The 26,229-nt window shown below is 50.9% G+C and overlaps 2 protein-coding genes across 8 annotated transcripts; one reads left to right on the top strand and one right to left on the bottom strand.

The window, feature by feature from the left end:
• Window positions 1-1,059: 1,059 nt before the first annotated feature.
• Window positions 1,060-4,147, top strand: Tmt1b (thiol methyltransferase 1B). Its single transcript, XM_003476213.4, has 2 exons — window positions 1,060-1,635; window positions 3,389-4,147. The coding sequence occupies exons 1-2, from the start codon at window positions 1,138-1,140 to the stop codon at window positions 3,623-3,625; spliced, it is 735 nt and encodes a 244-aa protein (XP_003476261.1). The 5' UTR covers window positions 1,060-1,137; the 3' UTR covers window positions 3,626-4,147.
• Window positions 4,105-25,119, bottom strand: Itga7 (integrin subunit alpha 7). 7 transcript variants are annotated; one of them, XM_013159242.3, is made up of 26 exons: window positions 24,733-25,119; window positions 19,244-19,371; window positions 19,066-19,145; window positions 17,693-17,948; window positions 17,066-17,197; window positions 15,753-15,960; window positions 15,442-15,635; window positions 15,070-15,158; window positions 14,694-14,821; window positions 14,481-14,576; window positions 14,257-14,318; window positions 13,965-14,134; window positions 13,470-13,619; window positions 12,774-12,889; window positions 12,075-12,267; window positions 11,916-11,996; window positions 11,745-11,824; window positions 11,565-11,639; window positions 11,312-11,414; window positions 10,634-10,810; window positions 10,370-10,501; window positions 7,185-7,298; window positions 6,872-6,970; window positions 6,667-6,792; window positions 5,669-5,781; window positions 4,105-4,768 (listed from the first exon to the last, which is right to left on the bottom strand). In XM_013159242.3, the coding sequence occupies exons 1-26, from the start codon at window positions 24,936-24,938 to the stop codon at window positions 4,708-4,710; spliced, it is 3,369 nt and encodes a 1,122-aa protein (XP_013014696.1). In that variant the 5' UTR covers window positions 24,939-25,119; the 3' UTR covers window positions 4,105-4,707. The 7 variants fall into 7 exon arrangements, with proteins under 7 accessions (XP_013014696.1, XP_013014698.1, XP_063110967.1 ...); XM_013159244.3 differs by lacking the exon at window positions 17,066-17,197 and adding an exon at window positions 16,682-16,801 and having other exon boundaries at window positions 24,733-25,118; XM_063254897.1 differs by lacking the exon at window positions 5,669-5,781 and adding an exon at window positions 16,682-16,801 and having other exon boundaries at window positions 24,733-25,117.
• Between the last annotated feature and the right edge of the window lie 1,110 nt (window positions 25,120-26,229).

Below are 26,229 nucleotides of genomic sequence, written 5' to 3' on the forward strand. Positions count from 1 at the left end.
AACCAAAGAGAAATAAATAAAATAAGTATGAACCAGCTTATCAAATATTCAGTATCTCCATGAACATATCTTTAAAATACTTCCCTTTGACCATTATACATTCAGTGTGCAGACTTCAGGACACTGTGAGGAGCAACTCCCAAGATACTGAGGGTGGCTTCAGCCAAAAGAGAAGCCACCAAGTGCTTCATGCTAAGATGTCTGTGAACCAAGGTCTAGTCTCTGAGACCTCCCTGCCTTAGTGGTGATCTTTGGCCTGTCCTGAAGTCTTAGGGTACTGTCCTGGGCTGCAACCCAGATCCCCAGGAGGCAGTGAAGACCTGCTTCTGCAGTTTTCTTTACTCTCCTTAGATCACACATGCGTGGGACCAGGGGAAGATCCTGGAACTGTGTAAGGCCCTCCAGCTTCTCCTTGATTCCCCTACCTTGTAGATGAGGGGTTGAGACCCAGCATGTAAAAATATTTGCCCAAGGAAACACAATTAGTGGCAAAACTAAGACTAGAACCCAAGACTCCAACTCTTCTACTCTGCATTTTTTCCTATTTCTAGGGTCTTAAAGACCTGAATTTGATAATGAACACTAGTCAGCTCAGAAAGTACCTTTCTCTTGATCCAAAGCCTCCCTCCTTCTCAGGACCAATTAAGCCTAAGCCTAAACACTCTGCTTGATCTCCATGAGGGCAAAGGCACATCACAGTTTACAAAGTCCAGGGGGTGTACTGGAGAAACCCAACCAGAATTACCAGCTTGTATAACCTGAGTGGAGCAGAGGACACACCCCATGAGTCAGCACTGCCCTTAGCATTCAGTGCCCTGAAGCTGAGCTCTGAGATAACCAAGCTATCTCCCTTCTGCTCCCCTGAGGTGAGTCAGAACATCTCATCCTTTCAGCTGGGCCAAGGACCTCCAAATGCAGAAATAAGACATCACCTGTGCCTTCCCCCCACACAAAATTTGCAAAGAGCCTGTGGCTGTGGGATCCATGCCCTCTAGAAGGATTTCACACACCCACTCCAGCCTATAAAAAGGAAATCATGTGCAGAGGTAAAAGAGCAAAGTCCTGTCACAGGAGGAGGGGAAACGTGTCTGCAGAGGCTGAGCAAAATCCTGCAGTAGCACAACTGGAGCTGGTGCCATGGACACGCTGGTTAGACTCCTGCAGCTGCTCGTGCTACTCCTGACCCTGCCCCTGCACCTGCTAGCTCTGCTGGGCTTATGGCAGCCCTTGTGCAAAAAGTACTTCCCCTACCTGATGGTTGTGCTGACCACCAAGAACAATCACCTGATGAAGAGCCACAAACGGAAACTCTTCAGCCAAATAAAGGAGCTTAAGGGAAACTCTGGGAATGTGAACCTACTAGAGCTGGGCTGTGGCACTGGTGCCAACTTCCAGTTCTATCCACCTGGCTGCAAGATCACCTGCCTAGACCCAAACCCCAACTTTGAGAAGTTCCTGACAAAGAGCATGGCTGAGAACAGGCACCTCCAATATGAGAAGTTCTTGGTGGCTCCTGGAGAAGACATGAAGCAAGTGACTGATGGCTCCATGGATGTGGTAGTCTGCACTCTGGTGCTGTGCTCTGTTCAAAGTGTAAAGAAGGTCCTGCAGGAAGTCCACAGAGTGCTGCGGCCGGTGAGCAGAGTGGGAAGGGATTGGGCCACCCTAGAGGTTGGGGCCTCAAGATGGGGAATCTAACACTAGCACATTTGACACCCCGCCATTGCTACCTGCCCCTGGAGGGGAGATGGCAACATGATTCAGTACAAACAGGATGCTATGAAGCATAAAGGAGCATCTTGTGACACAGGGCATGGGGACAGCCAGGAGACACCTAAGGAACTGATATTTAAATGGAGATTAGGGTGCGGAGAGGGGTGGGGAAATAGAAGAGTTCTATTAGAGATAATAGGGGAAGTGCAGTCCATAAGATTTTGAGCTGAAATATGGAGAAAAAGGAGTTCAGGATGAGCCAGGGGTTTAGCTCAGCGGCATAAGTGCCTGCCCCGCAAAAATGAGACCACCAGTTCAATCCCCAATACCAAAAGAAAAAAAAGGAGTTCAAGATAGTTTCCAAATTGCTAGCATGAGCAGGTACTCATGCTACAAGTGTCATTTGCTGGCATAGAAGGATTATTAGGTCTCAGGAGCTGCTGAGATAGCCAAGCAGAAAAACCACACAGGTTGAGAGAAGTCCAGATCTAGATGGCAGAAAAAGATACATCCTAGAGGTAGAAATTTGGACACCATCAGTCTGTAATTCAGAGTGTAAGTGAATTAGCTAGGGGGAGCACAGAAGGGTCAGGAGAGCTTGAAGAACCCACACTTTAGTTGGATTGGGTCTAGTCCTAATTTTCCCCAGGATGTTCAAGGAGAAGATTGAGAAGTGGGTGTAGCATGCACCACAGTGTCAGGAGCCACCCACGCACATCTCTATACCGTGAGCTACCCGTGAGTCCTGTTTCGGTCTTCCCTGACTACACCATGCTCTCAGTCATTCTTTAAATATCTCTGCCATCATCTCCACTTGACTACAAGAAGTTCTTTACATGCACTTTGAGGGAAGGTAGGGAAACATTAGGAGCAGGACAGTCTGCTCTGTGAACGTCCAAGCCAGCAGCCCCCATGTCACCAAGATGTCTCACTAGGCTTGGTCAGCAGGCAGGGCAGGAGGTTATAAGAAAGGGAGGCACCCGTGAGTCCTGTTTCGGTCTTCCCTGACTACACCATACTCTCAGTCATTCTTTAAATATCTCTGCCATCATCTCCACTTGACTACAAGAAGTTCTTTACATGCACTTTGAGGGAAGGTAGGGAAACATTAGGAGCAGGACAGTCTGCTCCATGAACGTCCAAGCCAGCAGCCCCCATGTCACCAAGATGTCTCACTAGGCTTGGTCAGCAGGCAGGGCAGGAGGTTATAAGAAAGGGAGGCACCCGTGAGTCCTGTTTCGGTCTTCCCTGACTACACCATACTCTCAGTCATTCTTTAAATATCTCTGCCATCATCTCCACTTGACTACAAGAAGTTCTTTACATGCACTTTGAGGGAAGGTAGGGAAACATTAGGAGCAGGACAGTCTGCTCCATGAACGTCCAAGCCAGCAGCCCCCATGTCACCAAGATGTCTCACTAGGCTTGGTCAGCAGGCAGGGCAGGAGGTTATAAGAAAGGGAGGGACCAGATGTGATGGTGAACCCTGTAATTCCAGCACTCAGGAAACTGAAGCAGAAGGATCACTGGAAGTTCGTGGCCTACCAAAGGCTATATAGTAAGTTCAAGGCCACCCTGAGCTATACATCAAGACCCTATCTCAAAAATACCACCAAAAAAAAATGTTAGGGAGGATGGAGCAGATAAGTGACATGAAGTCTCTCTTCCCTCCCAGGGAGGAGTGTTGTTCTTCTTGGAGCACGTGGCTGAGCCTGACGGAAGCAGGGCCTTTATGTGGCAGCAAGTCTTTGAGCCTACCTGGAGACACATTGGGGACGGCTGCTACCTCACCAGAGAGACCTGGAAGGATCTTAAGATGGCCCATTTCTCTGAGGTTCATATGGAATGGCACCCCCCTCCCATCAAATGGCTGCCCGTTGGGCCCCACATCATGGGAAAGGCTGTGAAATAAGTTTCAAGCCCCTAAGGCAGGTCCTGGTTCCCTCCCCTCCTCCAGTCAGAACAAGCCACCACCACCCGGTCTGTCTCCTCTGAAAGGGACCAAGCAAAGAACAAGAGAAGCTCCCCTAGTCTCTGCTACCCCTAGATCGTCCGCACCTACAACTGGCAGGAGGAGTCTCTAGCTCACATTCCTCCTTCCACAGCAGAGAAGGTACAGCCTGTCCTCAAGTGCAAATTCCCAAACTTTGCCCACCCACATCCTACACAGCAACTGTCCCTGGCCCCTCACCCTCATCATGAATTCCCCCAACTCCTTCTGAAGATACACCCATGCACCCCTGGGAACCTGCCACTAAAGCCATGATACCTGGATCCCTGCTAGGCCACCTGAGCCTCCCTCCCACTACTGCCTTTGTCCTGGGCTGTGAGGGTACCAGAGAATCAGGGGTCCTGGGGTAAGGGAGCAGCACTTGGTAAGGAAACCAGAGATTTTGTCCTCAAATATTTTTTAATAAATAGACAAAACCCACTAGACTGACGTGGCAAACTAAGGTCAGAGGAGAGGGGACCTAGGAAGGGAGAAGCCCCTGAGTCAGTGACACGATCTCCTCCCTGGCCCTCTGGCTAAGGCACTTTGAGGGAGACAGGTTACACAGGGTGAATAGGAGAGGAGGAGCCAGGTTCCCTTCTCTCCAGGACATCCCTGTTCACCTCACCTCCTCATGCCTGATTCACCCCACTAATCTCACAGCATTTGATGGGGAAGTCTGGGGATTCTCGCGACTGGGAAAGGGCTGTGCCCCTGAGAAGCAGACCCTGCCTAGTGTTGATATGATGCCAGAAACTCATTCAACCCTCTCTATCCTAAGACACCATCTCAGGAAGAGGTGGAGGGGACTATGGACCAGGCTAGAGAAGGAAGCTAGGCCGTGCTCGGCACAGGATGCCCATCAGGGCCCAGCTCAGGGTGCCCATCAGCAGCCAGGATGGGGTGTGCATCTGGGGCCTCCCGCCGGGGGCTGCTCCAGTTGTTCCTCAAGATGGTGCCTGTTTTCTCCTCCTTAAACTGCTGTCGATCTTCCCGAGGGATCTTCACCGCGTGGTATTGGGGCACACTGGCCTCCGGGTGCTTCGCTCGCTTGAAGAATCCCATCTATAAGACACCAAGTCAGACCATGAGGCACTTGCAGGACTGAGGTTCCTGGAACACCCAGTATAGCCCTGTACTCTCCCTTTTCCATCCCTGGGACAGAAAGAACCAACCAGGGCATAAAAATACAAGATGACCAGCAACCAGTGTGGTGAGCAGTCTCCAGGGTACCACCCAAGTGCCAGGGCCCCAGGTTCTCACAGCAAAGGGTTACTAGGAAAGAGCCCAAAACAACATACCAAGAAATCTCCCTTGGCCCCTGAAAGTCTGGCTTAAATGTGGAACTCCCAATTTTATCACCCACCCACCCTTTTTAAGAGGCCCAACAACCCAGAACATAAGCAAGAGCCGAGGAAGGAAGTGGTTTCCTAGACTCCAGCATACCTGGAACACTGTCTCCAAGCCCCACACACCTACACACTGTGTGCTCATACACTAGGCAGCAGCCACTGGGACAGGGCCTTCGCGTCCATGAATACACAGTTTAGGTCCTCCCTCCCCATGACCATGCTGGCTCTAGTTGTCCCAGTGGTAAGTGCCCTTGCATACTCACACTAGAAATACTTGACACTCCTACATGCTTGGGCTGCACTGCATTTTCTTGCCCATTCGCCTCACACTCATCCCTAAACACAGCACGTGCATGGATCCTCCCGCCCCCACATGCTCACAACCCATGAGCAGACCTCATGCTCTGTGCAAGCCCTAGTGCTGTACACTTACCCTCCTGACCTTGGCCCTTCTAATTACCTCTCACCTCAGTTCTAGACCTCACATCACCCTCATGCAGATTCATATCTTCACCTGCACATTCCTGATCCTCTGAACACTAGAAGCTGGACTTACTCTTACACATACACATATACCCACACTCACAGACACGTGCACACATACAACAGTTACCCCACAGTCCCTGGGCCCCCAACTTCCATGGCCGAGGGTTGCACAGCCAGATGTGCTCGGTGATAGTTGGTGGGGAAAGATGAGCTCTGACCGCTCCGATGGAAGAAGCCACACTGGGATATTGAGGGAGGAAGTAAGCAAAAGAGGCATAGGACAGAAGCCCAAAGAAGGAGGAGGCAAGCATTTGGGACTAGCTTCAAGAAGGCCTCAGTCTTTCTAAGACTGAGCAGGTTCCCAACAGCTTAGCTGTCACTCCAGAGTTGCTCCTCTGATAACACACACTCATCAAAGAGGGGTCATCTGTGATTAGTCTCAAAGTGAGAAGGGCATTCTCCACAGAGGCCCAAGTGCACATGGCTCCCCACACAGAACATGAACCCAGATGACATGTAGGAGCCTCAGTACTGACCCATGCATGTGTGTCCTTTTATGTTGAAACCCAGAAGCCAATAAGGTTCTCTTACAGCTATGTGTACACATAGTCTGCTATGGGGAAACGCCAAGCTGAGCCCTGCCAGCAGCTCCTGGAGCTAGTTCTCCACACTTGCTGGTCTTCCTGACTACAGTTTCCTTTATAACCTTCATAGCCACACTCTGGTTAAATAAGACCACACTTTCCTGCCTCCATGATCTTTCTGGAAGCCTCAGGCCCCACCTATTGCATTGGTCCACATGCAGACCTACTACCCCAACCTCCTCTAAAGCTGGCTCCAGGGTCACTTCCTCTCAAGTCTCTTCCTCTGAACTCACATTTCTCAGCTCAACACCTGGTTTATCCTTAACTAGAAGACTCACCACCCTCACTAGCTATGAAATCCCAAGGACAAGATCTATACCTATGTCATCTTTGAAATGTCGCCAGAAATACTTTGTACCACCAGGATAAGCGCTCAGAGGGGTCACAGAACACACGAGTGGAGTGTGTGGGTGCATACAGGAGGCCGCCCGCCTGACTAGGAAGTACAGTCCCAGTAGCGCCAGTGCTTCCCAGGCCTCACCTTCCATAGCAGCAGCACCAACAGCGCCAGCACCAGTAGCCCGGCCAGCACAGCCAGCAGGATGACCCACCATGGGATCCCTTTCGCCACCACAGCCATGGGGTCCAAGTACACCATCACTGGGATCTGGGGAGCAAGGGGTCAATAGCATAAGAGAAGGAGAAAAGAGAAGGCCCCACCTGCCCAACCCCACCCTGTAGCTCACCACCATGGAAGCATCTCTCAGCACCAAGTTCTTGATGGAGGACTTCACCGTGATATTGGCTCGCACAATCACTTCCAGGGACTTCACAGCTGAGTACTCCTAAGGAAGCAGGGAAAGATACCCTGCTCCTAAACGCCCCATGACTCCCACTCAGATCCTGAAGTTACAAATGGAATGATGCCCAACCCAGTGGATGTTTCTGCCCAGCTAGAGTCAAGTGTGCTGCATTTGGACAGGGAAGAGATAGAAATGAATTTCAATGGGGTTTTTGTAGGAAAAAAAAGCTGGCCTGATGCTCCAACAGTGGCCTTACCTCCAGAAACGTGCTGTTCCAGAGACGGCCCCAGACGTGCAGCACAGCTGCGCGGTCAAAGCTGTAGAGTGGGCAGCTGAACACCACACATTTGGCTGTACCCTGGGCGCAGTCCTGTGCGCAAGGACAGACAGAGCTCTGAGCTGCTCAGCCCCACTCCACCAAGCCTACCATTTCTCCCATTTTCCGTATCCAGCCCCAAATTCTCCTCTTCTAGGAAGTCTCTGTAAAGTAACCCTGTGGTCAAAACCGCTGCCTATTCCAAATCAAGCTATTTGCCTTTGAAATGCACTGCGGTGGAGGGTAGGGGGCCTCTTACTTCACAGCAATAGGCAGAGTAGATGTCCCAATTTATGCTTATGCTACCTAGTAATGGTCTCATTTATTGAGCACCTACTTCCTGCAAGGCACTCATCTCATTCACACACAACTCCTGCAAGGTGCATATTATTACATCATTTTTTAAATGAGGAAATTGAGGCCCAGAAGAAAACATGACCAGCCTACCTCAAGTCACAAAACTAGCAAAGCTAAGTAAGTGATGACGCAGATATTTGAAGCCAGGTTCATATTCAGCAAAACCACATCTTTGGCTAAGCTCAAATTCACTGAAGGAGGACAATGCTGCCTGTCCCAGGATTGCTGGGGGCAGAGCACTCAGACCATGCTCCTTCCTGTTGTGACCTAAACCCACTGGCCCACTCACCATCAACAACCCATTTGCCAAAAGATACAATATAATCATCATACCACTGTCCATAGATAGAACAGTTTTGAGAACAATTGAATTCTTTTGAGTCATCTTTTATTTTCCCACCTTTGAGCAATTCAAGAATCTTCCATTGGCCAGGGATTTAGCTCAGTGGTACAAACATCTGCCTGGCAAGCATGAGGTCATAAGTTCGATTCCCGGTACAGAAAAAAAAAAGTCTTCCATCAATTTGCTTAAAAGCAAAGCATCTGCCTTAATTTCATAAAAAGAATCTATTTCAGACATTATATTAAGTGAAATAAGCCGGGCACAGAAAGACAAATACTGAATGATCTCACCCATATGAGAAATTTGAGAAAGTTGAACTCATAAAAGTAGAGACTAAAAGCCCAGTATGGTGGCACACATCTGTAATCTCAGCACTTGGGAGGTTGAAGCAGGAGGATTATTGTGAGTTCAAGACCAGCCTAGGCTACAAAGTGAACTCAAGACCAGCCCAAACTGCATAGCAAGACCCTGTCTCAAAAAGACAAAAAAATGTAGAGACTAGAATATCCATTACACAGAGTTGGAGTGGTGGGGATGGGGTAGGGAGATGTTGGCTAAAGGATGCAGTTTCAATTAGGTAGGAGAAATAAATTCAAGACATCTATTATTCTATCTACAACATAGTAACTATAGATATTAATACTATATTTTTCAAAATTCCTCTGAATAGATTTTAAATGTTTGCACTATAAAAAAGAAGTATGTGAGGGGCTGGGGATTTAGCTCAGTGGCATAAACACCTGCCTTGCAAGTGTGCAAGTGTGCGGTCGTGAGTTCAATCCCTGGTACCGATAAAAACGAAAGACAAAAAAAAAAAAAGTATGTGAGGCATGTTATGTTAATTAGATCAACTAGCCATCCCACAATGTATACATGTGTTTTCTTTTCTGATTTTTTTTTTTTTTTTTGGTTTTTGGTTTTTGTTTTTGTTTCTTTGTTTTTTTGAGACAAGTTCTCACTATGCAGTTCAGGCTGGCCTTGGGCTCACTTTGTAGCCCATACTGGTCTTGAACTTGCAAACAATTCTCCTGCCTCAGCCTCCCAACTGCTGGGATTACAGGAGGGCACCACCATGCATGATGTATATACATTTTTAAAATATCGTGTTGGGGGCTGGGGGTTTAGCTCAGTGGCGTAAGTGCCTGGTACCAAAAATAAATAAATAAATAAATAAACAAACAAATAAAACATCATGTTGTCAGGCTGGGAATATAGCGGAGTGGCATAAGCGCCTGCCTGACAAGCGCAAAGTCTTGAGTTTGATTCCCAGTACTAAAAAAGAAACAAGAAAAATCATGTTGAACTGATAAATATATATATAATTTTGTCAATTAAAAAAATAAATAAATATAATCTATTTCAATCTGTATTAACAAGAGAGGCCACTCAGGCAATCAGTCCTGTGAAAAAGGCAGAACCATCTGAGCAGCTCAGCAACACCAAGTCCCCACAGTTCCAAGCCTCTGGGTTTAGTTTGCCGCAGACTATGCTTATGGGGAAACCGGAAGGGATGCAGTGTGGCCAGGGAGCTCCCTTCCCAGACAGACAGCACCAGTCCCCTGTAAACCATCCGCTTGCTGTCCTGCTCAGCCCTCCCATGGGCCTCTTCTCCACCTCCTTACCGCAAAGCTAAACACCTTCTCCTCCATGTCACTGCTACCTTCTCACCCACATCAAGAGAGACCAGCACATAGCATGTGCTCATTTGTTCAACAAATCCACATCCTGCACAAAACTAAGTGAAACAAGTAGGAAAGGAGAAAAGCAAAACTGCACAAGAGGGAGAGTTAATGAATCACATGTAATATATTATAATTTTGGGCAGGGGCTTTAGCTCAGTGGCATAAGTGCCTGCTTGGCAAACACGAGGTCATGAATTCAATCCCCGGGACAAAAAAAATTGTAATTTTAATTGTGAGAACTTAAAAAAAACACTTTTTTGTTTTTTTTTTTCGTTTTTATCGATACCAGGGATCAAACTCACAACTGCCTGCTTGCAAGGCAGGCGCTTATGCCGCTGAGCTAAATCTCCAGCCCCCCAAAAAATACTTTTGACATTATGAAAACCAAGCACGAATTGAGCTCAAAAGAACAAAGATGGCTAACGTCACCCCATGACCTATAAAGTGTGATGTTTGTATAAATTCGAGCAGAACCATGTCTTGGTTAACTGGCGGTAAGTCAAGTGCTGGGCATTTGGAAGTCTGTAGTATCAGCAGCTGCAGCACAGTCTCCCCCACCCTCAAGTTATGCTGCAAATCTTCTTGCCAATGTGCTTCAGTTGTTTAACTACTGTAATTTTTTTCCAGTACTGAGAATTGAACCCAAGACTTTCACTACGCTGGTTATTTCTGAGATAAGGTCTCACAAAACTGCCCAGGCAAGGCTTGAACAGAAAGCTGGGACAACAGGAATGCACCCTCACCAGGGTGATGTTCCTCTTCTTCTCAGCGTAGGACACTGGCCACCAGGATGTGCTGGGCTCCTGCTGCTCATAAGACTCCTGCTGCTCCGGCTGCTCCAGCTCTCGGCGCCTCCTATCCCTGTTGTCCACATCCTGGATACACAGGAGGAGGGACCAGTGAGTGTCACTCCAAATGCAGAAACCCTGAGCTTGCATCTTCTCCCCACCATCCACGCCCAAGATCCCAGCCCCATCACACCCCACCCACTCCTGCCTAAGCCTTACCAGCTGGAGGGTGTTGGGCCTGGGAGAACAGAGCCCCTTCTGCCCGGGGCCCTGCCCACCCTCCAACTCCACCCGCATGGGGTACAGCAGCCACTTCCCATTGGCGATCTCATGGGGCCACATGATGTTAAGGAAGGCAGAGCCCAAGGTGTTGAGTGATTGGCCTTGGTTGGACACCTGTGGGCAAAAGACAGCATGAAGGAAGGGGACTGAGAAGACCCTAACCTCATAGAGATGAGGGTGACATAGCTGAGGTGCCTCAGGAAGCACAGACTCCACAAAGGCTCAGGTTCTACACCAGACTGCACACCACTCCTGCCCCACACCAAACCCAGAAAAACCTGGAGGCATCCTAAGAAGGTGTGAGCAAGGGCCCCAGTCATGTCAGGGCAGAGTCCTAAGGACAGATGTCCACTCTTCAAAGGACCCAACAAAGAGGCTTCTCTGAGCTCTCACAGTGTCCAAGAACAGCGGTAGAGACAGATAGTCAAAATGACCAGCAAATTATCAGTGGAGGCTCCAGCAAGAACATCTGTCCACAACCCAAGTCCACATGCAGAGCTGAGACCCCACCATGCTGCCCCATGGGAGAAGAGCCCCAGCCCTGAGATACGGCTCAGTTCATTCTCTGTGCCAAGAAGGGAGGGGCCCGGGAGAGGCCACAGTTGGGACACTTACCGTGACCTCATACTTGACCTTGCTGCCCACATCCCGCTCAGACCGCATGGCACTCTCGCCCCTCACCACACCAGAGAAGAAAAGCTGCTGAGGTATGGCCACCCTGGTGAGAAGGGGTCAAAACAAGGGCTGAGGGGGTCTGGGGACTGGTTGAATGGAGGGTTGGAAGGCAGTGAGACAGAACCAAGGCCAGGTTGTGAAAGTGGTGATGCCCCTATCCTCCAGCAGAAATGCCCACTTGGGCAGGGCTTACCCTGTCACAGACAGCGGCAGCTCAATGAAGACACGGGCTCGAACAAAGGCTGGATGCAGCTCCTGCTCACTGATCCTGGCATGTGGGTGGGCACGGATGCATGTGGGCAGCAGGCAGAGTCATCCCCTATGTCTGATCTGAGTGTCCCAACACCCCCCACCCTGCTCCCACCAGGCTCACGTGGTCAACAGCAGCTCCACCTCTAACTCTGTGGTCTCAATGGTGATTCCAGAGGTGCTGAGGATGAGGTAGAAAGTGATCTAGGCCAGTGTGGAATGACAAGTGAGTCAGGGAAGGACCAGAGCATAAGGAGGGACCACTCGGACAGGGCAAAGGGCAGAAAGGCCTAACCTGGGCACCTCTCTTCATAGGGTTCCCCAGCTCACACTCAACATGGGAGGCATTCTCATTGGACAGGCACAGTGGCTTCTCCTAGAGTGGGACAGAGGTCCAGGTGAGTGTGGGGCACTGGTGCCTAAGACTTTTCCCCACCCTGCCCCAGGTTCTCACCCCAGAGTCCAACGCCCGGACTCCTGAGTAGTGCAGTGAGTCAGGAAGGGTGACCAAGAGCTGGGCTTCGTGGGCATCGTCCCCATCAGCCTGGGGCCGGGCTGGGTCCGAGGGCAGGTTGGTGACAGTCAGCTCCAAGCCAATGACTGGCTGCCCACTCAGTGCAAACAGGGTCGTCATCCCATCCACATCCCTGAGGACCAGATCCCATTCACTCTAAATGAGCCCTCTCCACTCCCAGCCTCCCCTTCTTAGCCTCAGCACATGCTGCTGCCTCCATATCCCAAGCCTCTCCTCTCACCTCAGGGCCCCACATCACACACAGGCCAGGGCAGGCCTTTCTAGGCATGAGCAAGTCAGGGGACCTCTGGGCTCCTCCCGGCTCCACTACTTACTCATGTCAAGCAAGTAACTTAACCTCGCTAGGCCTCAGCTCTCTATCTGTAAAATGGGACTAATAACTCCTACTTCACAGTCTTGAAGACTAAACAATGAAATGTATGTAAGCATGACACTATCAGGTCAATTGTGAAGGACTATTCCTCACCAGGGCCTCCTTGTTCTGAATCATCAGCTGGTCATCAATAGCCTTCTTCAGTCTCCTCTGACTCAGACCCTCCCCTACATGGTCTTCCCGCATTCCCTCCTCAAATTCCTTGAGCCCCGGCCCCACAACCCCCATGTTTCCTGCCTCCTCACATGGGCATAGGTGAGAACTCTGTGTCGCTGACCCGGGCACAGAAGCGGGCATGTACCAGCTGCAGATTGCTCTGACAGATCTTGTCTTCACCACAGCCTTGCTTTAGGAAGTGGATCTGAGAAGAGATTGCAGCCAAAGAAAGGACTGAATGTATCCCCAAGGTACACAGTGGGTTCGAGTGTTACCGAATTAAACTCCAGATTTGCTGCTTACTAGCTGGATGATATTGGACTCATTATCACTTAGCCACTCTGAGCTATAAAGTGATGGGTATGTTGTATGCTGTGGTGGAGACCAGCAGGCCAGTCCACAGGAGGACTGCATTTCCTCAGCCATGACTATGCTTCCAGGATTATAGGCCTAGAATGTAAAGGATGTGGTACATTCCCAACTTCTCAGGCTGCCCCTGAGGACCATTCAAAGAGCTGAATGTCCCACTTTCCACAGAATGGGAGGAAAATGATCTCATAACCTTGGAAGCTGCATTTGAAGATGACAAACCCACATCAACCTGGGACTGAGGAGCACCACCCCTCTGGACTATAAATGCAAGGTAATCTGGGCCATTTTACATCTTAGGGGCTACTTGTTACAGCATCTGATGACATGAGGATAACACTGGGGAAGAGCTTTGCGAGCAGTGTCACTGGTGAAGGATGAGTTGTCACCCTCCTAGCTCCTCTTCCCAAGCTCACCTCTGCCCGCTGAGTGCTGGGCTGATGGGCATTAAGGATGGGGGCCACCGGGGGTACCCCCTGGCCAGGAGCCTGTCGCCGGAGCCGAGGGTTCCGGAGACTATAGGACAAGGTCACCACAATGGCCCGAAGCTTGTCTTTGACATTCTCCTAGGAAGAGAAAGTTTGTTCCTCACTGTATCAACCCCCAGGTTCCAGCCTTGCCCAAGGTCCGAGCCAGACCTAGGACAGACTCTGAAACTTAGAAGTTTAGAGAGAGAGACTGCAGTAGAGAAAGACAGAGCCAGGATTTAGGGCTTTGAGGTCAGATGTGACAATGGAACCTGCCATCTCCACCTAAAGGGAGTGCAGGATTGACAGCAGTGAGGAGATGAGCTCAGGAGGGGGCCCCAGCATCTAGATCCCAGAACAAGCACTCACAGTGCTAGCACAAAAGCAGCTAAGAGCATGCAAGAAGAGAGAGGACCACTCAAGAGGCCAAGAACCAGTCTCTACCTGCAGCTGGAACATGGAGTCTCCACAGACTCGGTCATGCTGATGCTTGAGCCACACAGTCCCTGAGGCCTGGTGTTTGGGGTCATCTGGGCCATGGTTCAAGAAAGTCACACGGGGAACCTGTCCCCTGAGCCTCCTGTCTGTGTCCCCATCTAGCACGTAATCTAAAGCTGTGGTGTGTAGGGAAAGAGCCAGTGAGCTGCGGGACTCCTCCATTAGTCCATGTCCCCAAGATGCCCCCCCTCCACCCTGAAATCCCATGGGGTATGCAATAAGAGGGGACACCACTCACCCACAATAGGGCTGTAGCTGCTGGGGACTGCAGTATAGCTGAAACAAATCCTTAGGTCCACACTGTCAAGGAAAAGGAGTGGCTGCTGGGCCAAACAAGGCTGAGAGACCAAGACTCCAGCCCCAACCCCACACCCTCTTGCCATAGGCCAACACCCAGCCCCAAACAAGGCTGAGAAAGGGAATGTGGCAGCTTCTTCAGCCCACCTTCGGACCCCACCTCACCAGACAGAGTGGCCACCAGCACAGTTGGGTTGCTCTAGATCGATGACCCGTGGGGCAATGAAGACCTCATGGGAGACATGGAGGACAGGTCTGGCCCTAGGATTGTGGGTTGGGTCCAAGGGGCAGGAAACATGAGTATGTGAGTGGGATCTGAGTTCAAGACAGGGGCTGATGGCCTCAGGGAGGGGAAGGCAGAGCAGAGGAAAGACTCACCGGAAGAGCACCACAGTATCGGTGAGGGAACCCACCAGCAGGTCTGGGTAATGGTTTTCATCCACATCCAGGCCACCGGACAGAGAATAGCCAAAGCTCTTGATGCCCACAGCCTCACCCTCCAGCACCTGGGGACCACCAGTCAGCCTCCTAAAACCCCATCTCCTCCATGCCTCTCCCTCCCCTGCCCTTTTTTTTTTTTTTTTTTTTTGGTCTTTTTTTCCTTTTTATTGGTACCAGGGATCGAACTCACGACTGCCTGCTTGCAAGGCAGGCGCTTATGCCGCTGAGCTAAATCCCCAGCCCCCTCTCCCCTGCCCTTTTGTGGCTCTCACTCCACTCACACCCGTTCCCTCATCCCAACGATGTTCTTCACCTGTGAAGGTTTGATGACGACTCCCAGGCTGCTCCCATGGTAGATAAAGACTTTCCCATCTCCATCAAAAGGAGCTCCCACAGCAATGTCTGAGGGCCATGGGGAAAAGGCATTTCCCTCAGTCACTCAGTCCTGTATAATGTATTTTCTACCTTACTGAGCTACTACTACATCCATTATTTTCAATCCCCTTGGCCACTGTCTCCAGGGACAAAGGTCAATTAACTCACCCAAGGTCACAAAGCATGGGAAAATTCAGATGTGAGCCCAGGTTCCTTCTCTCCCTGACCCCTCAGAAGACCACCCCTCAGAAGACTCTCCTATCCCTCTGTGCCACCTCCTCCACTGAGCCTTTCCAGTTCCCATCCACACCTGGGAAGCCATCTTGGTTGAGGTCCCCCAGGACAGCCAGGCTGATCCCAAACATGGAGTCAGGAGAGCCACAGAGCCGGAGTGGTGAGACTCTTTCCCAATGACCGCCCTGGTTTATGTACAAATACACGGCACCACCCAGCTCTTCTTGGCGCTCAAAGTAGTAGGGTGCACCAACTATCAGGTCTGACCAGCTATGGAGAGAAGGAGACAGTTGGCAGGGTCCTCCCTGACCAGGGGAGTCAAGGGAAGATGCTAGCAGCCACTTCTATCTCCTGGATCAGCATGAGGTCCACTCCGTCCCCTCTCACCCATCATTGTTGAGATCAGCCACAGCCAGTGAGTAGCCAAAGCCAGAGGTCAGAAGCTCTCCTGAAAGCACAACTTCAGGCACCAGGCGACTGGCACTGTCCTTGCGCAGAATGACCACAGCACCCTTGTGGTTGGCACGGGGGGCCCCTGCCACAAAGCTCAGCTCATCTGCACGCACCAGACCCTTCCCAGAGTCAATGGAGAAACCTAGATGAGGGGGTGATTTCCCAGTGAGTGTTCCCCCAAGACTCAGAGGCCAGGTATGCCACAGGCCCCCAACGTGTCCCATCCCAACAGGGCTGGAGGCAAATGGTAGAGGTGCCCCCAGATCATCACTCTTCCTGCCTTCCTCCACCCACCCATCCCAGAGATTGGAGCTTGGTGTAAGTGTGATGAGGTGAGCCTCAGGGACTGGGGAGAAGAGAGAGGCAGCCATAGAGAAGTTCAGGCACCTGGGCAGGGAATAGGCACCAAGGCAGAAGAGGGTCACAAGCACTGGGTAACCCTCCAGTGCACATTCTCTGCCCTACTCCCACACCTCACTTGGATAGAGGGAGAAAGCAGGTCAGAGCTAGCCTCACCAGGCCTCGTTTTCTCCTCTGCAGAGCGACGCAGGTGAGACAATAGCCAGATCCCGCTCTCCCCTTAGAGGAAGTCCCCCCATAGGTCAGAACTGTTCAAGAGAGTCTCAGCCCTGTCCCTCTTACTACACGAGGATTTTTGTCCATGGAGACTCCCTGCTCACTGCCCCAAGGCTACCACCACGCTTGGGGCCTTCTCAGGCCAGGTCACTGGAAAAATTTTGCTCTGAATTTGGGCCCAGTATCTGTTTCCCAGGGTGAAAGGGCCATGGGGAAGGAAAGGAAGTCTCCCAGGGGAGGAAAGGAGGCCAGGGCCATGCCCGGCCCCAGAGGTGGAGTGTACAAACCTAAGTAGCTATTCAGGGACAAGTCTCCGGCTGGTCCCGGGAGCCGGTCAGCAGGGTCCAAAGTTTTATACACCAGCTGGTCAGGGTCTGAGCTATCAATGTTGGTCATAAAAAGCAACCCTGTGTGGGGCAGGAGGGGGGAAGACACCAGGGAAAGGACATCCAGAGAAGGGACCACAGAGTATGAGATAAAGCAGGACAGAGATGCCAGAATGTGGAAGAAGTATAGAGGTAGAAGAAGAAAATGAAAGAGACACAGAGACCACAGAGGTGAGAGAAGGAGTGAAAGACAGACAGAGACAGAAGGACGGGAGAATGGAGAGGGAGGACAAGAGAGAGGAGCAGAGGGTTAGAGTGGCTCCGGGCCCAAGGAGGGGTCCCTACCAAAGTAGCTGTTGGCAGGGACCGGGATGAGGCGGGGGTCTTGGTCCTTCTCGCCCCCCGCCTCGTAGGGCCCGTCGTCCAGGTGGGCCAGGTCCGGCGAGCCCTGCACACAGAGCTCCACCCTGGCTGTGCCTGCAAGGACATTTCAGTTAGTGCCCAGGGCAAGGAATAAGAAGCACCTGTTGGGCTGGATGCTGAATTAGATGGGCACACAGGGAAGCCCCACCTCGCCTTTCTAGAACCACCTCCACCCTCCCCCAGCCCAAGCATCCTGGGGTTGCTCAGACTAGCATCACACTCACCAAGTGGCAGCTCAGGCAGTGGCAGTGTGCAGAGACGGTAATGGCAGTGACGAGGTACGGGCTGTGGTGATGGAGCATGCGGGCTGGGCGGGTGGGCAGGCCCAGCCATGCACATGAGCGCTCATGCCAGCATGTGGAGGAACTCTTGGCCATGCGGAGGACAGGAGAGACCCCCATTTGTGTGTAGGCTAGCAGGACAGGATGGAAGGCATGGCAGTGCTCCAAGGCATATGAATGTGTGGTCATGTTTGGCCAAAGTGCTTCCAGCACCATTTCTCTTGTAGGAGGAGGTTTTGATTCCCTTCTCCCCTAAGCAGTGACTCACCCTTCCAGTTATAGGTTCCTGGAGCCCCAAAGAGGAGGTAATGGCTGTCAGGGGTGAAGGCAGCAGCCGTGCCCTGCTGGCAAAAGCCAAACTGTTCATGGCTCTGGGGGCGCCCCTCACAGAACTTCCATTCCCCACCATCCAGCTGATCTCGGATGGCCAGGTCCTGGCTTAACACAAAGCAGCGACCAATCACATCCCGTGTCTCCAGGATCTGGTCCACTCGCTGCCTTGATTCATATCGATGTGCACACGTCTGGGGAAGGGAGGAAAGGTCATTTCCTTTTGTTGCTAGGAACCTGCCCACTGCCACAGGCCGACACTTGGTAGACATACCTGCACCCACTTGTACACACACACCCCCCTCTATATCAGCATTACTTAAGCCCCACCACCCAGAAAGTGACAGCCTATTCAGTATCCCATCTGCGCCCACTGATTTGCTTATTTGCCTTTATAGGAAAATGTCCTTGTTCCACATTCTGGCTGGACACTCATTGATACATGAATAAGTTAGCCACAGGATACATCATCTCTGATCATATGACAATCCTGCAAGATGCTAAATTTGATCCTGTTCCTAGACCTTTGCATTTTGTTTTTGCTTTTGTTGTTTTTGCAGTGCTAGGGATAAACGCAGGGCCTGGCACATACTAAGCAAACACGCTACCACTGAGTTATATCCCCAATCCTTTTTTCTTATTTTGAGACAGAATTTTGTTAAGTTGCCTAGATTGGCCTTGAACTTGCCATCATCCTGTCTCAGCCTTCTAGGTAACTATGATGTACACCATGCCTGGCTCTCATCTAATCTTGATAGCCTGGCTCAAATCATCACATCTGCAGGAATTCTGTCTCTCCTCTTCTCCTTTGGACTTCCAGACCAAAGACTAGATCACTCTCAACTTAATGTTAATCATATTTGGCCCCACAGTGACTTGTGCTGTTAATTCCAAGTTAATGAAAGACAGAAAAAATGAGACACAAGAATCTCTGCACCATTTGGCAGGGACCAACCCTTCCTCTAGTCTTTACATATTCTCTCAGTAACTAGCACAATCCCTGATGCTGAAAAGGTTCTCAATAAGAGTTGGACAAATAGGGCTAAGGATTTAGCTCAGCGGTATAAGCGCCTGCCTGGCAAGCGGGGGGGGGGGGGAGAGTTGGACAAATAAGGAGTGATTATATGTATTCAAATTTATAAGGACAAGGATCATTTCTTATAATTTTTATATCCCATCAGACATACTGGGACTAGAATGTGTTCAAATTCATGTCCTATGAGTATATCTGTGCCTATTCACATACCACACACATCATCACCACCACCATCATCATCATCTTTGCATTCAGTCACAAGAAGTAGTACTCACAACAATCTTGCCCCCAGGTCCCTGGCTCCGCACACTGACTCCCAGCCACTGGTTCTCCTTGCTCTCCTTTTGCACATCAGCTGGAGGCAAAACACTGAGAATCAGAGAATAGAAAAAGAGGCCAAGTTCTCTCCTCCCTGCTAATGTGCATCCCCCTCCCTACCCCTCAGGGCCGCACCTCCCTGGTCAATGTCCACTCTGTAGCAGTCAGTCACTTCCAAGCTCAGAGGACAAGCAAAGAGGCCTCCAGTGCGATTCGCCTGCTGTCCAGGAAGAGCCAGGGCCTGGGGAGCACCCACCAGCAGCCTGCATAATGGGGCAGGACCCAAGTTAGAGGTCAAAGTGCTCCAACCTCCCCAGAGCTACCCAGGCTCCAAAGTAGTGTTTGAGGACTAAAAAGAAGGAGCAAAAGTTATTTTCTTAAACTCTAGCAAAGACAAATGAATACACTTGTCCATGCGATCAATCATGTTACACATTCGTATACCATTTGGATGAAGGACCAGATGTATAGTAAACACACATACAAATGTAAAGTCATGACAACAAGACTAGCCCAACAAGCCCTGCCAGTTTGAATGAACCGCCTGTCGATAGCACCTGTTCCTGACCAGGCCTTCCTACACGCTGCCTGGCCCCATCCCAGGCTCTGCCCTCCTCCCCAGCCCTGGTCCAGTTGAAATCCTGCCAGAAATGCCAGGAATTCTGGGAGCAAGAACAACAGGGGCCCAGACTGGCACCACAATGTGGCTCTGGGACCAGCTTCAGAGGCCGGGGAGAAAGCTAGATATGGGCCTGCTTCTTTGCTTCCCCCTCAGGGGCCCAGCAAAGACCCACCCCCACCCCAGCAGCTCTGCCAGCCAGGATGCTACCAGTCACTCTGGCAGGCATGGAAGTAGAAACCGGTTTCTCATTCCATCTCCAGTCATATCCCCAACCCCCTCCCCACATCCCAAATCCCATTCCCCATCCCTCTTCTTCCAACAGCCATGGTCCTCTTTCCTCCCATCCCCACCCCCACACCACCCCCATCATCATCTCTCCCACCTCCTCCTCGGCCTCTTTCCCAGCTACAGCTTTCTTGGCAGGACAATTTTCCATGATCACAGCCAAGCCATCTTCCCCAGGGGAGGCATGCGCTGGGAATGGAGGCTGCCTGGGTCCCCTGAGGCTGAACCCCCAGGCCAGGAGTCAAGAAATGGATGAAATGAGATGACTGACACCCAGCTGACTACATGTGTCCTCTCTGTGCAAAAGGAGAGACTCAAAAGGGGCAGCAGGACAAACTTCATAGCCTCTCTCCCACCCTTTTCTTCCATCTCTCTTCCTGACGGGTAAAGACCAAAACTGTCAGGGAATATTACAGCCAGGCATCTGTGGGGCACTCAGCCAGGTTTGAAGGGTGAGGGGGAAGGCACAGAGTCATTCTCTTTCCCACAACTCCTCATCTCTCAGCAGCTGTCATCCCCTGTCAGAGCCAGTGTCAAGAGAGCGAAGGGGGATGGGACAAGTGAGGAAAAGAACCTAAATTCAGCATTCATTTAACAACTACAATCAAGCAAGGCATGATGGCACATATCTATAACCCCAGCTACTCAGGAGACTGAGGCAAGAAGATTGAGAATTTTAACCCAACCTGGGCAATTTAGCAAGACCTCATCTCAAAAAATAAAAATAGATTTTAAAACTATTTCTTAACACCTTATTATAAGCCAAGCCCTGTGTCCAGCACTAGTGAGACAAGAAAGTGATATTGATTTAGTAATGACTATGGGTTGGGCCCATGCTAGACACAAGGGACATAAGGAAATAACATTCTTCAGTCTCCATATAGGCCAGGCAGCCGGCAAGTCAAGTAACATGCACCCTCTCATTTGAACTTCATGACAATTCTATGAGATAAGGATTCCTTTCTTGTCTTCCACATGAGCAAACTCATTCAAAGATATGAAGTAGTTATGCTGGAATTCAAACCCACATCCGCCTGGCCCCACTATGTCACCACACACACACACACACACACACACACACACACACATACACACACCCCATGATGACTGGATTATCCTCAGAACACTGAGATTCTCGAACCTGGTGGGGCATCCCTGGTGGGACATCAGGGGTTAGGGTTCCCGTAATGATCCTCTGACTCTCTTTAAGTCCTTGCCCTCACTCCAGCGAAGAATGAAGAAGTGGGGCGCTTATCAAGAAACGGGGAGTCAAGACTGATACGGTACAAAGTAAAAATTGATTTAAAGTGTGGCAAATGCAGAGAAAGCTATCTAGGGGCTGGGGATTTAGCTCAACGGCATAAGCGCCTGCCTTGCAAGCAGGCAGTCCCTGAGTTTGATCCCTGGTACCGATAAAAACAAACAAAAAAAAAAAAAAAAAAGAAAGAAACAGCAGAGAAAGCTATCTTAGTGGCTGAACGGTACTGCAAGATAGAGGGCATCCTGCCTGGAATGCCCAGTGAGTTAAGGGTGTATTTCAAACTTTTAGGGGTAAGCTGGTTTTTTAAAATAACTGTTTTGGGCTGGGGATTTAGCTCAGCATCGTAAGTGCCTGCCTGGCAAGTGCAAGGTCCTGAGTTTGATTCCTAATACCAAAAATAAATTAATTAATTAAATAACTGTTTCCCTGATTGGTATGGGCTGGCCCAATCAGGCCTTAGCCTTTGTTTCTGGGAAAGGGACAAGGTCAGCATATAGTATGAGTAACATTTTCGTAAGAATACAGTAAGGTACATTTCCTCAAACACATGGTAAACGTGACAATTTTACCATGTCAGCCACAGATATGTATGTGATCATTTTACAGTGTTAGATATGGGGTTTTGCACCACGTTTTTTTTTTTCCTCTATGTCCCTCTAATCCGCCCCTACTAGACTACTCCATAAAAAGAAGAAGAAGGAAAGAGGAGGGTACTCAGGGGTTAAAAGGACCTAGGTGACACAGCCCTATGCCTACGGCTGTCAGTCTTCAGACAAGTCAGCAGCACCCCTGCCTTCAAACAGTACAGAGCATCTCTTTGGGAGACTTGGCATGTATTATCTATCTTATTATTTCCTGAACCCACACCCTATGTGAATGCACAGAAATGTCTATCAGAGACGCTCAGTGCATCTCAGCTGATCAGCACACAGCTGAGCATCCTAGGAAGCCAAAGAGTTCCATGCTCACATCTCTGCTGCAACCCAAGAGTAGAAAGACAGCAGAGCCAATGTGGAGGAAGGAAACTAAACTTGTAGACAAGTCCAGCCCCATTTTAGTGGAGAAGAAACCAGCCACTTCCTCCTGGAACCAAAGATCCCTCACACAGCCTCCCCAGCCCCTCCACTTCTGCCCCAGGTCACATCCTTCTTCCTGGCTTCATCCACGAGCCCTGCCACCTCAAGGATCCCCCAACAGAACAGCAGCTACAATTGCAGCCACCACAGAGAGGAGAAAGAAATGTTGGCAGCTGGGATCCCCCTAAGTGTAGATGAGGCAGTAACCCACTACCACTGCACCTCTTGACTCTCCACACAAACCAGAGCTCCAGCTCAAGTCCAGCCCCTCTCTGACCCCTTCAGTCTGGGTGGCCTGCTGGGAAGGCCGCTTGGGGGGGGGGCGCCTATGGGCCTTCCTTGGATCCAGGACACAGTCAGGCTAAAGCTGCTCTCCCCTCTGTGAATCACCAGTAGAGAATAACAGTATTTCATAGTACGATCACCACTTGCTTTCACAGCTTTGCTTTATTCTACGGGTTTTACATATATTAAAAACGCTTAAAAAAAAAAAAAAACGCTTACTTCTGGGAAAAAAAAAAAACAAACCCTGTGTGGTGGTTCTATTATTTATGGCCATTTTACACTGGATGGAAAGAAATGAAACTGCAACCACAGTGCAAGGTCAGACCTCAAAATCTCATCCAAGGATGTCCACTGTCTCCACGCTTACTCAGTATAGTCCTGGAAACCTTAGCTGGAGCAATTAGACAAAAGAAAAAAAATCTCATCCAGAGGCTAAACTGAAGACAGGAAAGGTCTCTCTATCAGGGGAGGCTAAGGAAGGCAATCACAGTTGAAACGCTAGGCATCCAGCAAGGTACCTGACTTTCCAGTGCCTCCAAGTGGTAGAGCGCCCCCTGCCGGAGCAAAGATAGGGTTAGGTAGTTTGGCCCCTCAGAGAGTGCCCCCAGTTTGGCTCCGGGAGACAGAATCAGGGGCCACCTTCAGAGACGAAGGGGAAATGACAAGAGACCAAGCTATTAAAAATAACCTAGAATTTGCCTGGAAATAGCTCAGAGAGTTCAGCATGTCCTAAAAAGGCCTCCAGTCATGGAACTCTGGCAGATGGAGGAAGGAGGGAGGGGAAAAAAGGAGTGAGGGAGAGAGATGAGGGAGGAAGTGAGCAGCAGAAATGAAGTCAGTTAACTTTCTATTTCCTCCGAAGTTTTAGGGGCAACAAATCCTACTCCCAGAAAACAGAACAATGAAAGGCTAAAGCTAGTCCCTACCTCCAGTGGGCCACGAGAAATGTGCTCTTGTCCCTGCCCTCTGCCTTCAGGCCACCAGGATAAGGAAGATAGTCCCATTGGACAGCATTGATCCCAGTAATGGACACTTAATGTGGCTTAGGCACCAGCTGAGGAAAGAGAAGCCCCCTGGCAGGAGGGGACAGGAAGCTTTCTTCTTTTTCTCTTTTTACAGAGTCAAAGGTACAGGAGGCCTGACCAGCCACAGGCCCTACCCAACTGTGCCCATCACCCAGGGGTCCTGAACCTATGAGACCTAGCACTGTCCTCTGCCCCTCACTTTTCCCAGCCTCTGCTGGGAAATTTCCTGGATTGGAAATTTCCTAGGGAAGAAAGGAAGAAGCCTGGCCAGCATCTTTCCTGCATCTCACTGCTGCTGCTGACACTACTGCTACCACTTAAGGCCACTCTCTGCACTAAACCATGTGCTCAATTCTGCAGCACATATGCCAAACCACCACTGCCCAATCCCAGGTCTTCTCCCAATTTCCCTGCTGTCCTGAGCCACTAAAGTGGCAGCCGCTCTCTCCTGCAGCCTTCAGGCTACCCCGTGGTGATGCCCAGGCAGGAAATTAGCTCTGGAATCTACCTGCTGTCCCTCCCATGGCCCCACATCCTCTCTGTCCCTTCTATCTCCTCCCTGCCCTCAGCAGAAACAGAATGGTCCATCTTCTTCCCCAGAAGAGTGAGTAGCCTTCTGCTGAGGAGAGGTCAGAGACCCTGGGGCTTCGGCAAAAATACAAACTGGGGAGAAGCCAGAGGAGATGGTTCCTTGCCAAGAGCCTTGCTCTCCAACCACCCCTCATAGATCTTGGAACTCAGGACCTGAGTAGGAGTAGGCTATATACCCAAAACAGAGGAGGCAAAGCTCCGGGTAGAGTTATGGAAAGACAAAGTGAGCCAGGCATGGTGGCTCACGCCTGTAATCCCAGCACTTGGGAGGCTGAGGCAGGAGGATCCTTGGGAGTTAGAGACCAGCCTGGGCTACAAAGTGAGCTCAAGGCCAGCCTGAACTGCATAGAGAGACCCTGTCTCAAAAAGACAAAAAAAAAAAAAAAAAAAAGACAGATGAAGTGGCCAGGTAGGGGAGGAGATTGGGAAGGGTCATTTATGGATTGAGCTGGGGGATCTGGGCGCGAGCGGTGACTCACCAGCTCTGTGGCTGGGGCTGTAACTGCCGGTGCAGTGCCACAGAGAAACCGAAGAGGCTGCCTGGCTCACCCTCCTTGCGCAGGGCGCTCATCACGTCCAGATTGAAGGCGACAGCGCGTGGGAAGAGCAGTCCAGCAAACAAAGCACCAAGAAGGGAGCAAATCCCGGGAGCCCCCCAGGGATCGTAGTTCCGACTCCGGGCCATGGGATGAATCCCGCACGCGGTCTCCGCCAGCGCAAGGAAACTGTCGCGCTCCCGGGTAGCGCGCCCGTGTATCGGCTGTCCCCCAGGCGCGTCGGTGCTGCCCAGGTCCCGCGGTCTTGCAGAGGTCTTCCAACCTTTCGTCCCACCACCCTCCCTCTTCAGCTCCTTCCCCGCCCCAGCACCCGCTAGGACAACTCTACCGGGGAGCTCCGCGTCCCCGCCGCGCGCCTCCTCCCGCCCCGCCCTCGGCCCCGCCCCCGCCGCCGCAGGTGGAAACTCAGCCCGCCAGACCGCCAGCCCGCCAGGGAGAGATGCGCGGACCAGCCTGGAAGGGCACTGCCGGCCTCCCGCTGCAGCGCTTGGCACTGCGATGTCCTCCACGGCCCCCAAACCCTAAACTGAGGTGGGAGGCGCCTAGGAAAGGGCAGGAAGGGAGGCGCGCAGACAGAGAGGAGCCTGAACTGGGAGAGTGGGAGAGAAGTGCAGAGAATGAAGGGCAACCTGGAAGAGAAATTCGTGGACGAAACGGGAGGAAAGGACAAGAGGGCCGTCCTTAACCTGGGTCTAGTGTGGTCTGCTCTCCCCAGGGTCCATAGTGCACCCCTTAATTTGGAATCAAACCCCTCCCAAAGTGCCAGAGCCAGTCAGTGACAGCCGCGATGCTGCCCACAGTCAAGGAGAGCAGAAAGAGGAGGGGTAGAGAGGGAACAGTCAAGGAGGCCTGGAAGGTAGCCCATGGAGAGGCAGAAAGAAAAGGAATGGAGGAGAAGGAGGACATGAGCATGATCAACAGGGACTAGAATGCAAGGAGAAAGCCAGAATAAGATCAAAGGCAGTATAGAAAGAGCAAGTTAAACTGGCGAGGAGGAGTGGGTGGAGGGTGTCAAAGAAGGGCAAATATGCAAGAGGCTGGGCCCCAGAGACAGGGGCAGAACGCCTGTCTCCAGCTTCCAGACCTTTGGCAGGACTGGACATTTCCCATGCACCAGGACAGGCGTGGACTGCAGGGGCAGAGGCCTGGGCAGGCTCAAACCGGAGCTGTGTGGTGCAGAAAAAGATCTCCACAAGGACCCAATGGCCTGTCTCTCTTCCTCTCCCTTCCCCCCAGAGTGGGACAGAAGGAATGGGAAGGGACTTTTTTTGTGTTTTTTACATTTTCCAATTCTCTATTTATAGCTCCAATCTAGAAATGAGGCTAAGAAGAGAGATAGAAAATAAATTTATCACAACTGGAGTGCTGTTGGCTCCCATTTTCCTTATTACTTCCCTTTCTTGGTGGCTGTTGGTCCTA

Source organism: Cavia porcellus, unplaced genomic scaffold (assembly GCF_034190915.1).
Source record: "Cavia porcellus strain 051 isolate PalLab524CR breed Dunkin Hartley unplaced genomic scaffold, mCavPor4.1 scaffold_8, whole genome shotgun sequence".
Classification (NCBI taxonomy): domain Eukaryota; kingdom Metazoa; phylum Chordata; class Mammalia; order Rodentia; family Caviidae; genus Cavia; species Cavia porcellus.